We start from the raw sequence: 14,190 nt of genomic DNA, 5'->3' as shown, positions 1-14,190 counted from the left end.
AAAAGCAGCTATGATATCATTTTGTGTTTGTACAGCTGCAGTGACTCCTTAGATGTTGCAACTAAGAGAGGATACTGTTCTGTATTACTGAGAGGCGTGAATTAAAGGATTACTTTTTTTAACATCAAGACGGGATAGTGGGCCGTTTGCTGAATCCTGAGCTCCTTTAGTTCAAAAGCACCATGAGTAATTGTGTAGATTAAATAGACACCCGCCTTTCTGTAATTCTGAGGATGCCTCCACTCCTGCAGCCGTCAGTGAGCTTAGCTGACGTGTTTAGATGAGTTCATTAGAGGACACGAGTTTTTAACTGTGTGCAAATGTAACTGCATTTCCATGTCAAAGACCCACTTTCTGGTTAGAGAGACAGCAGGGTTCACCCTGTTATTACAGAAAATAAAATAAATAACGTATAGAGTAGCATATTCAATTATTTTACTGTATTAAGATGCTTTTGTTGCAAAGTCATTAAAAAAGTATATTCAGAGACATAAACTTCTATATATATATCTTTGGGCCCTATTATGCCCGATTAACACAAGTGTTTTTTGCTAGTTTCAGCCCCATGCAGTTGTCATTTTCACATCTTGTGCCACGTTGTTTAAAGGGGTCATATGACGTTGCTATAAAGAGCATTATTTTTTTGGTATATGGTGTAATGCAATGTTTATGCGGCTCAAAAAACACATTATTTTACACATGTATTTTACAATGTACATTATTGTTGTACTTCTATGCCCCGCCTTCCTGAAACGCAAAGCTTAGCTGAAACGCATCTCCCGGCATGATGAGACAAAACCAATAAACCCATTACAAACAAGGCATTTGTTGAAGCCAGTGGGGACAAAGTTTCTGATTATAATGACTTACAGTGACTTTTTACGCATTGTTGCTGCGTATCATGCTGCCTAAACATAAAACCATTCCTGAATTTGTGATCGGAGAAACAACAAACAACAAGCGCTACGTTACACTGCTTAAAACTTGCATTTGAAAAGTCAATGGCAAATGTTTAAATCTAAAAATGTACTTACAGGCTGTGAGTCAGAAGTGCCAGAGTGTCGGATAATAATAATGATAATTATCCTATTATGATTCGGATGAATCTAATGTTTCAAGGAGTATGTGTAGGCTGTCATTGCACTAGTGTGGATACTCACTGTACTGCAGAATTACAGATTCTATGCTTTGGAAGTATGTCCAAATGAACTGAACAAGTAAGTAATGTGTACCAGTTTTGTCCAGACAACTGAAAAAAAAAATGGTGAATTAAATCTAACGATCACTTAGCTCATGTCAAACCATGCAAATTATCATTATCACACTTTGTTCTCAAATTATCAATGTTAACAACATCAACATTGTGTGACTGTGTATTTAGTTTTGGAGTTATCTGTAGATTTTATTAAATGTAGATTTTTTACTGATAAATGTAGAGTCCAATCTTTAATTGTCATACCATTCATATGTCATCAAAATAAATTGCTCTTTTAACCTTAAAAAGCTATTTATTGTTCCTCAGAACTGGTTTGAAAATGCCAAGTTTAATTATTCCAGCCGCTGTAAGAAAAGGCTATACTTGAACCACCAGCTGCAGCATCCACTCACGGTTTATAGCCTGCTGGCCGGGACTGCTTCTTTATGTGTACAGACGTGACCTAATGACACAGCGCAACACTCGTATTACCCCCAATGACCTACCAGTACCACTTAAATTATAAAACATTATTACAAGCTTATCAATGTGAATCGGGCTAAAATTAGGAGACAGTTTTGTACACTTGCTGGTTATGTGCTTGCTCAAAAATTGATTGACCAAAAAAAAAAATATATTACTGACTGCGGCTTTAACATATATATATATATATATATATATATATATATATATATATATATATATATATATATATATATATATATATATATATATATATATATATATATATACATATATATTTATTTATTTTTTTAGCAGGAGGGATGATATAAATTATTAATTTTATTTAAATGATATTATTAACTTAATATTTTGAAGCTTTATAGGTGTATTATTTCAATAAATCTAAAAATAAAACCTTAATATTTTTTTTTTTTCCGATTTATTTCAATTTTCAAATAAAAGACTTTCCCCCCACACGCGTAAATTTAAGCCTGAGATCAAACAATATTGATGCTGACATGATTTGACTAGACTTTGTGTTTTATGTATGTTATAAATATAGCATCTGTCATTCAGATGTGTTTTCTTTATCAAACTCACTTTACATAGAAATCCAGATGCCGTGGAAACTCCAGCTTTCCGGCCAGGATCTTCTGGTAGATGCCAAAGGGATTATCATCAAAAAACGGTGGATACCTTAGATAGAGAGGAAAAATGTATAAATAACAAACAATTAATGTGTCAAAATGGCATGGAGCAGCAAAAATCGTAACGATATATTCTAGTGTACTCCGTCTTATTGACAGTTTAGCTGATTTCAGTAAAGTTCTGCTGAAATGCCAAAAACTAATACACAGAATTTAGACCAGATCTGGAAGCTAGACGCAGACAAACACAATTGTGACTTTAAGCCATCAAAAACCAAACTTAAATCAGATGGCATAAAAGAGCAAATATTCGACTTAACATGAGTGCAAACTTAATACAGACTTAATAAATAACAGATTGCTTTTTTTCTGTGTTTAGCATCACTTAAAGGTGTTTTTTTCACAGATGTATAACCCGGGTCTGTACTACTGGAGGAGGAGTCATTAAGACCTCTAAATGTTGTTTCTACAGTGTATGGAGTGTTTTCACTTCTAGATGGTGCTTATTCTACATATGTGGATATTTCTCTAGAGAAAGCTATATTATGGATAGAGGCCTCTTATTTTAGAGTTACTACAGTAATGTTTGTTTCTTACAAACATGCAACTTTCACTTTACAGGATGTTAATTGATGGACTGTGGACTACTCATGGATTATTGTAACATTTTTATCAGCTGTTTGGACTCTCATTCTGATGGCACCCAATCACTGCAGAGGATCTAATGATGTAAATGTGTGTTTTTTTTTTCCTCTCCCTAAATTATTTCTCCAAATCTGTTCTGATGCTGAAACAAGCTCATCTACATCTTGGATGGCCTGAGGGGAGTAAAGTTTGACCCGGATATAAGAAAACTCCCCCCTCACCCCCCCCCCCACACACACATTTTTCCAGATGTACATCTCTCTTTGTAATTTTTTTTTCTTAAATAATTTTCATATTGCATATTTTTTTCTATTCCTATTTATTTGAAGGTATGGTAAATACTGGTAAAATACTGGTCTGATAATTCAAACTGGTAGCCCATTTGAATTATACAACATTTAGTCCATCCATCTCATAGTAGCCTACCAAAATTTTATTAACAGTAGAAGTGAAATCTTATTGTAATCTTCAAATATGGGTACTGTCTTAGGTATGTTTTTTTTTTTTTTTTTTTCAGATGTATTTCTAAGAAAAAACAACAACATTCTCTTATATTCGGGTCGGTGCGGTATTCTTTTTTTTATTTAATACTTTTAACTTTAATTTTATTTTAGATCAAACTTGGATCATTTATGATTCTTCATAAATATGAGCCATATTTAAATCATATACATTACTGTTATTATTTATTTATTTATATTTATTTAATTATTATTATTATTATTTGTGTGGTGCCAGAGTGCCTGGCCACCATATATTTCCATTTCATGCAATAAAAAGACAATAAACTTCTACTTTAGTGTTTGACTGAAGAAAGAAAGTCATACAGGTTTGTAATGACATTAGGATGAGTAAATACTTTATTTACACTTTATTTCTTTAAAGAGCTCTAGCTGCTGCCTTCTGAAAGAAGTATAATAAGGTGGTTTACATAATGGATTGACCAGGACTGACAGTTCCGACTGAGTGGAAACCATAAACAGAGAGAGAGAAACCAGGAGAGCTGAACTTGCAGCTACTTCTTCTTGTGGGTGATGGAAAAGAGAGATGGAGAGAAGGAGGAAGAAAGCAGAAGAGACATATTAGTCTCTATAATGTTACTGTAAGCAGTGGCTGGTGACAGAAAAACAAAAAAGAGAATTATGAAACTGAAACTTTTACATAACAGCAGGTGTTGCCAAGGTTACACTGGGAAAAATAATTATAATAAAAATAAAAAAAAAATAAACCAAGAAGCTTTTAAAAGTGTGCTCTTGAACTCTTGAGTTTGCTGATTAATTAATACAAAATATTTATATTAGTCAATCAATTATTAATCAATTTATTGTTATTTGCTAAGAAATTTATTGTGGCAGACAAGTAAATCTTTAAATAGACATTACAAATTGCTTTACAACATTTTTAGAATATTAATATGTTGTTTAGTCCTTTATGCTTGAATAAGCCTACTGGCCTAAATTTCAAACAGTCAATCTGTCCGTTCACACACGCTAATCTTTGTACACTAATCTTGCTCTTTTTCAGTACCTTTTGCTATAACTGTAGTATTTTTAAGACACTTTGAAAAATGTTTTGTTTTCTGTTCCATTCTGTAATACTCCACACAGCTGTTTTTGAACTCAAGTATGCCTAAATGCAACCTCTCAGACACATGAAGCCTCTAACCTGATCTCACCTACAATACATCAGCCTTTTATTTTATTTTTTACTTGTTTGTGAACCTTTTGCGCTTTTGAGTGCAATTCTAAAATAAGGTTTTGACATTTTGTACCTACACACAGACAGAAACAAAATAATTGCTCACATACACGGGCACTACATTGAGATCTGCGACCCTTTTCACGGCCCAGTACAGGAGGAGCCATTTCAGCTCTTACTACAATTCCCTCAAATGAGTCTCAAATGAGTCTCAAATGACCTCTGACATACACATTCACACACACGCACACCCACAGTCCCAGAGAACACTGAAGGGAGCTTTTGTATGTCTGGGCAAACTGAGCATATGTCTGTGGGTTGGCCTCTTAAAAAAAAAAAAAAAAAGGACCAGGTAATTTTCTCTCACTCACAAGCGGAAGCCAACACTTCAACAGAAGTCTGGGATGAATGAAGAGGGTGGGTCACTTTTTCCTGCGCACAAGAGTCTGTTAAAGCTCTAGGGCAGATTTCGAGTCAGCGAAAAGCAGGTGGGAATAAGTTTATTTTCACAGCGGATTTGGAGTCCATGGGACAATATGAATCCAATAACTTGTGCAAGACAGATATTATGCCGAAAGTGTCATCATGTATAATTTTTCCAAAGTTTGCATGCTTTACTACAACACATTTATGCCCATGTGTTGGTAACAAAAGTTTAATCAGGATGTAAGCTTTTTGTAAACAAGATCTATTCCAAGAAATGCATCTGCCCCCTGAGATACTGTAAATGTGAGCAGATTATCTTGGTGCATATTAAAGGTGCTAGTTTATGCACATTAAATATAGGCTGCAGGGATAAACGTCTAGGCAAATAAGGATAAATATCATAATAGGGATATCATAATAAGCAGCACTTAGAGAGGCCATCTGTTTTGAGACATGCACATGAAGGTTTGGGTCTTTGGCAGCACTCAGTGTCTCATATTCCACTGCTGCCCTCTAGTGGTGCATCTGTGACAATAGCTGATCTTTCCTGACCACACGCCAATACAAAAATAGATGCAATTATTTTTCTTCATGTATTTATACATGACTGGCTTTGGTCAAGTAGCCATCAGCTAAAGGGAAGTAAAATTCTACATGGAAAACAGTTGACATAAAACAGGATTCAAAGTCCCCCTCTTTTTCACAAACACGTGAAAGTCACACACATGTGATTAATTTTGAAAAGATGGAAATTCAGTTCATTTACTGTAAATCAGGGGCTTTCAGACTCTTAACCAACCCAGTCACTCCCCAAAAAAAAAGATAGATATTATTGGTAAACTTTTTTAATTACATTATAACAATATACAATGCTTATTAGGTCATCAGCATTTTCATTTAAACTGCTAAAATATGAAATATAAATTCACTCAAGTCTGCTTTATACATCTCTGTGAAGCCCATGAAGTAAACTACAAACTTCCAGGGTTACACAGACTCCCGGTTGAAATCGCTGGTGTAAAATGTAACAGGAAGTGATCATAGTCCCGTCTTACCCTGCAAGCATTTCAAAGATGAGAATACCCAGAGCCCACCAGTCCACGGCTCGACCGTGACCTTTACTCTGGATCACTTCTGGAGCCAAATACTCAGGAGTACCACAAAGAGTCCATGTCCTGGAAAGAAAGAAAGAAAGAATAAAAGTGATGGACAGAAAGTGAGAGAAATCCTACAGTCTCCTACAGTCTTAGTACACTGTGATCTGATTCTGTGGTATTTCTCTGCCAAACATTTTTTTTTTTTTTTTTAGTTTTCCATGTTAAGATTTAAAGGGACGGTTCAGTTAAAAATGGAAATGGTCATCAATCACTCACTTTCATGTTGTTCCAAACCTGTATGACTTTTGTTCTTCTGCAGAAAGCAAACAGTTCTGGTGACCAATGACTTCCATTGGACAAAAAAGATCTCCCAAAATATATCTTATGTTCCACCCAAGAGAGAACCCATTGAGGTTTGGAATGATACAACTGATATAGTAAATGATGACAGAATGTACATTTTTAGGTAAACTACGTTTTGTTTTTTAAGGCAAATGTTCTTATTTTCATTAAAGCATACAATCAAAAATCAACCATACAGTTTTGCCCAATAATATACAGCAAAAGTGGGACATAGTCCAGAAGACTTAAAATTGCTGAAATTATTAAAATAACCTCTTAATACTGTGTGTGTTTACCTGATTGATCCACAACTGTTTTTTTTCTTTTGTGATGGTTGTGCATGAGTCCCTTTTCTGTCCTGAACAGTTAAACGGAGCACTGTTCTTCAGAAAAATCCTCCATGTGCTGCAGAATCTTCAGCTTTCCAGCATATTTGAACCCTTTCCAGCAGTGACGGTATGATTTTGAGATACAAATTTTCACACTGAGGACAACTGAGGGACTCAAACACATCTATTAAAAACTTCTGAATTTGAAGATCAAGGTAAATTCTACTTGATTTTTTTTTTTTCGGGAAACATGCAAGTATCTTCTGTTGCTTCCAAAGGGCAGTACTAAATGGAAAAATATATATAAATTTCTACAAAATAAGAACAATTTGGACATCATCCTGTTCAAAGGTTTTCACCCCCTGGCTTGTAATGCATCCTGCTTCCTTCAGGAGCATCAGTGAAGGTTCAACCATTTTTAATAGTTGTGTTTAAATCCTTCATTTGTCCTCAATGTGAAAAGATGGATCTCAAAATCATACCGTCACTGCTGGAAAGGGTTCAAATATGCAGGAAAGCTGAAGATAGCAGTTCTATAGGGTGAAATGACAAATCTATGTTTGGGGCCATGAGGCCAGTCGATAAATATTTTCTTGTTTTTGAGTGAAGGGTAACATATATTAATGTTTTTTGTTCAGTATGTTTGACATTTGAAAGGGTTTATGATACATTGACGTTTCCATTGCACAGTCCAATCATTACCATTGAGTAGAAGAGTAGAGCTTATGGTTATTGACAGTACTCCTCAAAAGAGTAGAATTTTATGTAATATTTATATATATAACATTAACATAATATGATTTTTTTTTTTTCAAGGCGTGTCTTAAATCATATGACAAAACTGAGGTACTTCAGGGTTCGGTGCTTGGCCCGGTTTTATTCTCAATATATATATATATATATAACCTCAGTGGGCCATATTACTGGTGATACTATATGTATGTGTGTGTGTTTGTGTGTGTGTATTTATATATATTGCTCTCTCTCTCTCTATATATATTTTTTTTTTCTTTTTTTTTCAGTCTCTTTCTTTATCTTTCTGTGGTCAGCTGTCTGGTTTTAGTTCGTCTCTCTGTAATAGAGAAGATTAGTCTCTCTTGTGTTAACTGAAGCCTCTCAGTGTCAACTCACAACAGCATTCCAATGAACCGTGAAAGTGGTTTGGTGTGTTGTTATTTTCGATTGGCTCTGATGATTTATGTTTACTCTAATTATATCAGACAGCATACTAATAGGAGCAGCAAAGATAGGGATCCGGTTATCAAGATCAGACCCTGTTATTAATATTAGCATGCCTGATGACTCACTTAACAATATGTTTGTCTGCATGGCTGTGTTTGAGTGTCTAGGCCTGTCTATGTGTTATTTAACCGATACTCTTTGCATTGACGACTGACAAATTTATGTAATTGCTGTAACAATAGTGTAAACATCTCAAAATGCACAGCCAAAAAGTACCATTGGGACATTAAAGCTGTTGTGATGAAGGGGACTATCTCTGAATTGCTCTTTGTGTTTTCTTTTTGACTGGCCACTTGAAACCATCCGAGAAGTTTCCTCCTTCGCCCACAAACACAACCACAATACAAGCCCTTTAATTCATCAGTAACTCTGACACAATAATAGCCCTCATCTCAAGCAGGCATTCTGACAAGATGATAAAAGGAAGAAAAAAAAAAATGCCCTAATGCTATCTAAACAAAAACTGATTGTCTGATCTAAGACCAAATTTCCAAATTCCTCATTTTAACAATGCAGGTGCTATAAATGACTGTTGATAAGGCAAACAGCAAATATCTCTGAGCATAAAGCAAAATGCAAATATAGCCACCAGGTGGCATTGTTGCTACATGACAATCTGTGAAGACGTTATCTTCTCAGACTGGAAACGCCAAAGCTGTTCCTTGAAGGGACAGTTGTATTCTCCATTGGACCGGAGGCACTGCTTTCTGTTTCTATATATGGCTCACTTGCACATCAGAGTCAGACCCCCAATGTTTTGGGCCCTTTTTAATGTGCAAAGAAACAGAATTGTGACCCGTTACACACATAATTTAGCATTCCTCTGCACTGCAGAGATAGATATACATACACACACATACAAATACACTTGATGATCTCTTGACATTTTTTTATTTTTATTTGTATAATATTATCAGGGGGCATAACCAGAGGGATTATCAATTTCAGCATGGTTACTCCTAAATTGGTTCATGGTCCATGTTCACTGTATGAGTGAATGAAGGACAAAGACTTTTCATTCACTAACCGCACAGATTCTGAAAAACTCCATGAAATTCTCAACTGAATTTGATCCCCTACAGAATTTCAAAGGTTTTGCAAAGCAGGTCTAACGGCTTACATTTAATTTGGCAATGAAAACAAAACAATGGGAATGCTAAAATGCCATGGAATGAAGGGAAACATCTACAGCATGTCTAATCCAACCTCGAAATCAACTTTAATCTTCAAGGACACACACTTCAGATAACTACTGCTCATCTCTCTCTCCATGGTTCATGTACTTAAAAATAACAACTTCAAAATATATCACATCAACAGATCTATCTAGGAGTGTATTAAGGGGGGATTAGTATATTTAAGTGTAATAATACATTATCTGAGAAGGCATTAACATCAAAAAGAAAAATTATATATATATATATATATATATATATATATATATATATATATATATATATATATGATACAAAAAAGTAAATATCCTACTGATTCAATTATTATTATTATTATTTTGGATGATTGTCCACGGTGGATAATTGGTATAAATTAGGTAAAAATCACAAATGGCTAAAGGATCACGTGACACTAAAGACTATATATACTCTCACTGGCCACTTCTGGCCACTGGCCCAATTCTTCGTAGCACAGATTCAACAAGGTGTTGGAAACATTCCTCAGAGATTTTGGTTCATATTGACATGATAGCATCACGCAGTTGCTGCAGATTTGTCGGCTGCACATCCATGATGTGAATCTTCTGTTCCAGTACATCTCAAAGCTGCTCTATTGGATTGAGATCTGGTGACTGTGGAGGCCGTTTGAGGAAAGTGAACTAATTGTCATTTTCAAGAAACCAGTCTGAGATGATTTCACCTTTGTGACATGGTGCATTATCCTGCTGGAAGTAGCCATCAGAAGATGGGTACACTGTAGTCATAAAGGGATGGACAATGGTCAGCTACACTACTCAGGTAGGCTGTGGCATTTAAACAATGCTCAATTGGTACTAAGGGGCCCAAAATATCCCCCAAACCATTACACCACCAGCAGCAGCCTGAACCGTTGAGACAAGGCAGAATGGGTCCATGCTTTCATGTTCTTTATGCCAAATTCTGACCCTCCCTTACGAAAAAGAAGTTCATTCAAGTGTGCTATTAGTATACTTCTTTTAAACTAAAAATAGGAGAGTATGCTTTTAGTTTACTTTTTATGTACTTCTCAGAAATGGGCAATGTACAAATATTTCGTTACCTTACTTAAGTAGAAATTTGGGGTCTCTATACTTTACTTGAGTAATTATTTTTCAGCTGACTTTTTACTTCTACTCCTTTAATTTTCACGTAAGTATCTGTACTTTCTACTCCTTACATTTTAAAAACAGCTTTGTTACTGCTATTTCATTTCAGCTTGTTTTCATTCCAACTTGTCATCATTCAAATAAAAAATAAAATAAAAACCTACAGCTACTGTTATACTTCAAGTATACTTAAAAGTGTTCTTTTATATACTAGAAAGTGGGCCAATTTAGTCCCAATAAGTACCGAAACAGTACACTTAATTACACTTAATATTTGTATACTTGCTACATAAAGTATACTTAAAAATATACTTGAACTTTACTTAAGTATACTTTATAAAATAAACTTAAAAGTATACTACTTTTTGGTAAGGGCTACTATGTGAATGTTGCAGAAGAAATACAGTAGCCTCCGTTTTCTGTTCTTAGCTGACAGTAGCTGCACCTGGTGTGGTCTTCTGCTGCTGTAGCCCATCTGCTTCAGGGTTCAACGTGTTGTGCGTTCAGAGATGGTTTTCTGCATACCTTGATGGTAACGAGTGGTTATTTGAGGTAATGTTGCCTTTACATCATCTCTAACCAGTCTGCCCATTTTTCTCTGACATCTGACATCAAAAAGGCATTTTCATCCACACAACTGCCGCTCACTGGTTCACGCTAACACATAATTCGCTGAGGTATGGTATGCATATTTGGTGTCCCCGTCTATTTATAAAGTGTACCTAAAGTGAGGAGAAGGGGTGGAGGAGGGATGCTGATAAACTGTCAATGGATAGAAGTCAGTGATATTTATACTATGGGATTGATTACTTAATTATGGTCCACCTGTGTTGATTAGGCTAAATGAAGGACGAAGACTGATGTGAATGATGTGCATTTTCATTCACTAACCGCACAGATTCTGAAAAACTCCATGAAATTCTCAACTGAATTTGATCGCCTACATAATTTCAAAGGTTTAGCAAAGCAGGTCTAACGGCTTACATTTACTTTGGCAATGAAAACAAAACAATGGGAATGCTAAAATGCCATGGAATGATACAGCTACTGTTATAGTTATATAATAAGTATCTGACGCGCTCCTTCCGAATCTTGTTAATAAAACATATATTTTCAATTTTTCGGACCATTCTCTGTAACCCTAGTGATGGTTGTTTTGTGAAAATCCCAGTAGATCAGCAGTTTGCTAAATGCATAAATGTAATTATATATATATATATTATATTTTATATATATATATATATATATATATATATATATATATATATATATATATATATATATATATAGCATTTTTGATTAAATAAATGCATCTCTGGTGATCATAAGAGAATTCCCTGTCTGAGTTTGTACGAAACATGACTTTATGAATATTAAACAATGTTGTTTTTGTAGACAATCAATTGCTAACATACCTTTCTGAGAGCTTTTTGGCGAACCCAAAATCTGTCAACCGAATGTGCCCCTCACTGTCCAGTAGTATATTCTCTGGTTTCAGATCTCTGTAGACGATTTCTTTGGAGTGAAGGTATTCAATGGCACACACAATTTCAGCTGAATAAAACATTCCAGTGCTGTTGCTGAAACGCCCTCGGCTGCGTAAATAGCTGAAGAGTTCACCACCATTCACATATTCCATTAACATGTACAGGAAACGATCATCATGGTGCGTCCAGAACCTGAGAAAGGTCAACATTACATAATGTGTTACATGTGATATGGTCATACTGCAGTTACATATACATATGTATACTAGCCATATGCTTGTGACAAATGGGCTATACATAAAAAAAAAAACTGGGCTTACAGTATAAAAGATCTTCTGTCAAAATCAGTGAGTGTTTTATCTCTGTGTTTTGTTGTTTAATTAACATTAAAGGAATAGTTCACCCAAAAATAAAAATTCTGTCAGTTGTCTGTCAATTCTGTCATAGTGTTTTATTTTTATACCACCATTTATTCACTCAAAAGTGGTTTTATTCCTGAATGAGTTTCTTTCTTCTTATGAACATAAATGCTAATAAATGCACCTTAGACTACCTCATATATTTCAGGTTTTCAAGACCATGCAAACCAACTTTAATAATAATAATAATAATAATAATAATAATAAAAACAAAAAAACTAAAACAAACATAACAAATATCTATATATATATATATTTTAGGTCGCTAAGCACTGGTATAGTATAGATTATTTCATTGTTTCATTCGTTGCCATCTGTCATTGTGGACATCTCACCCATCCACAGAAAACCATTTACTTCACCATTGACAAAATAAGGTCAAACAACATTTGATACATTGATATGTTTGGTTAAGTATGTTGGAATATTTATACGGATCATAACTTATTGTATATTTTATGAGATTCTCATTTCTGTTGTAGCCTATATGTTAATGATCTGTAGTGTTCACTTACAGTCTGACAAGGAAAGGATGGTTCACCTCCGTCAGAACCTCTTTCTCATTATGTACGTGTTGCTCCTGCTTCAGGCGAATCACATCTGGGATTTTCATTGCTTTCAGAGCAAAGAAACCTCTTGTCTTTTTATCCTTCACCAGAAAAACCCTTCCAAAGGTTCCTGTACCTGAAACAATAGGAAATATTGACTTAAGGAGAATGATTACAATCCAGAAATCCATGGGAAAACAATGGACACTAAAAATATATGGACACTTAAAGGGTTAGTTACCCAAAAATGACAATTCTGTCATTGATTGCTCATTCTCTTGTTTATCCAAACCTGTAAGATCTTCGTTAATCTTCTTGAAAACGAATCTGACAGCTCTCTGACTCTTCCATAGACAGCAAGGGTACTACCACGATAATCGTCATCAAAATTATTCTGATATTATCGCTAATATTCAATATATACACAAGCTACACAAGTACGATCAATGGCGAGAGAAAGAACTCTCAAGCAGAAAGAGCAGGGCACCTTGAACCACCCACCAAATTACAGTCTACTCGGTCTCAACGGAGCGCTGTTACAAGCCTGACAGGTCAATACCAACATGAGACAACTCAACAGGCTATTTGGACCAATACATCCTATTATGTTCTTAGACTTCACACTAAATGCACTAAACTAGTCCTCAATTAAACCAAACATGAACTTGAAGAACTGACAGACATGCCCATGAATGTATACGCTAAGAACTAGTGAACTCTGCCGGTACTATTAGCACTCAGGTCAAGAGGCGGAAAAGCACAGTGGTGGAGTGGCAGTTTTTGGGTTTAAGGGGCATGACGTGGATGAAGGAGACATGGAACACTGAAAAGAGGCTTGTGTTCTATTTGTTTAATATGTTTGTTTTAATTAATTTGTTCTTGTGACCTGTGACAGAACAAACGCCCCTGATATTTAGATTGATGTTACCTATTTATTATTTTTAAAATACTAATTACTAAAAACATTTATTAATGAAGTTGCTGAAAAAAACCCATTATCTAATAACATTTTAAATTAGGTAAGAATCTATTTAACATAAATTGTAATTAATCTAGTACTGAGACTCATGGGTCTTCAGAGTACAGTAAAAAAAACAAGTGTAAATGTCATAAGACAGTCTTAGATTGAAAGAAACAAGAAAAAAAAAGAAGCAAATTGATTAATGTTGTGCTAAATAGCAGCAGAGCTCCGCTCTTTTTTTTTTAACAGGGTAGGTGGTTTCAGGCGACATATATTTCCTTGTCGTTGCACTGTGACTAGTTACGAGCTACGATACCGATGGGATAACTGACATGGAATGCTGGCATTTAACACATTTACCTCACACAAAGAATCTTTGTTCAGAGACCA

At 35.0% G+C, this 14,190-nt stretch overlaps 1 protein-coding gene across 1 annotated transcript in view; it reads right to left on the bottom strand.

Moving 5' to 3' along the window:
- The window catches only part of LOC128015865 (cAMP-dependent protein kinase catalytic subunit PRKX), a 36,267-nt gene that overhangs the window by 12,930 nt on the left and 9,147 nt on the right, over positions 1-14,190 (bottom strand). Inside the window, exons 2-5 of the mRNA XM_052600085.1 lie at positions 12,807-12,975; positions 11,801-12,064; positions 6,132-6,251; positions 2,261-2,356 (exon numbers count right to left, since the gene is read on the bottom strand). Coding sequence (XP_052456045.1) covers positions 2,261-2,356; positions 6,132-6,251; positions 11,801-12,064; positions 12,807-12,975 — 649 coding nt within the window. The remainder of the gene's footprint in view (positions 1-2,260; positions 2,357-6,131; positions 6,252-11,800; positions 12,065-12,806; positions 12,976-14,190) is intronic.

The sequence above is a fragment of the Carassius gibelio genome, chromosome A1 (assembly GCF_023724105.1).
Source record: "Carassius gibelio isolate Cgi1373 ecotype wild population from Czech Republic chromosome A1, carGib1.2-hapl.c, whole genome shotgun sequence".
Taxonomy (NCBI): domain Eukaryota; kingdom Metazoa; phylum Chordata; class Actinopteri; order Cypriniformes; family Cyprinidae; genus Carassius; species Carassius gibelio.
Note: the sequence above shows the minus strand (reverse complement) of the source record. Positions and strands in the feature narration are given on the sequence as shown.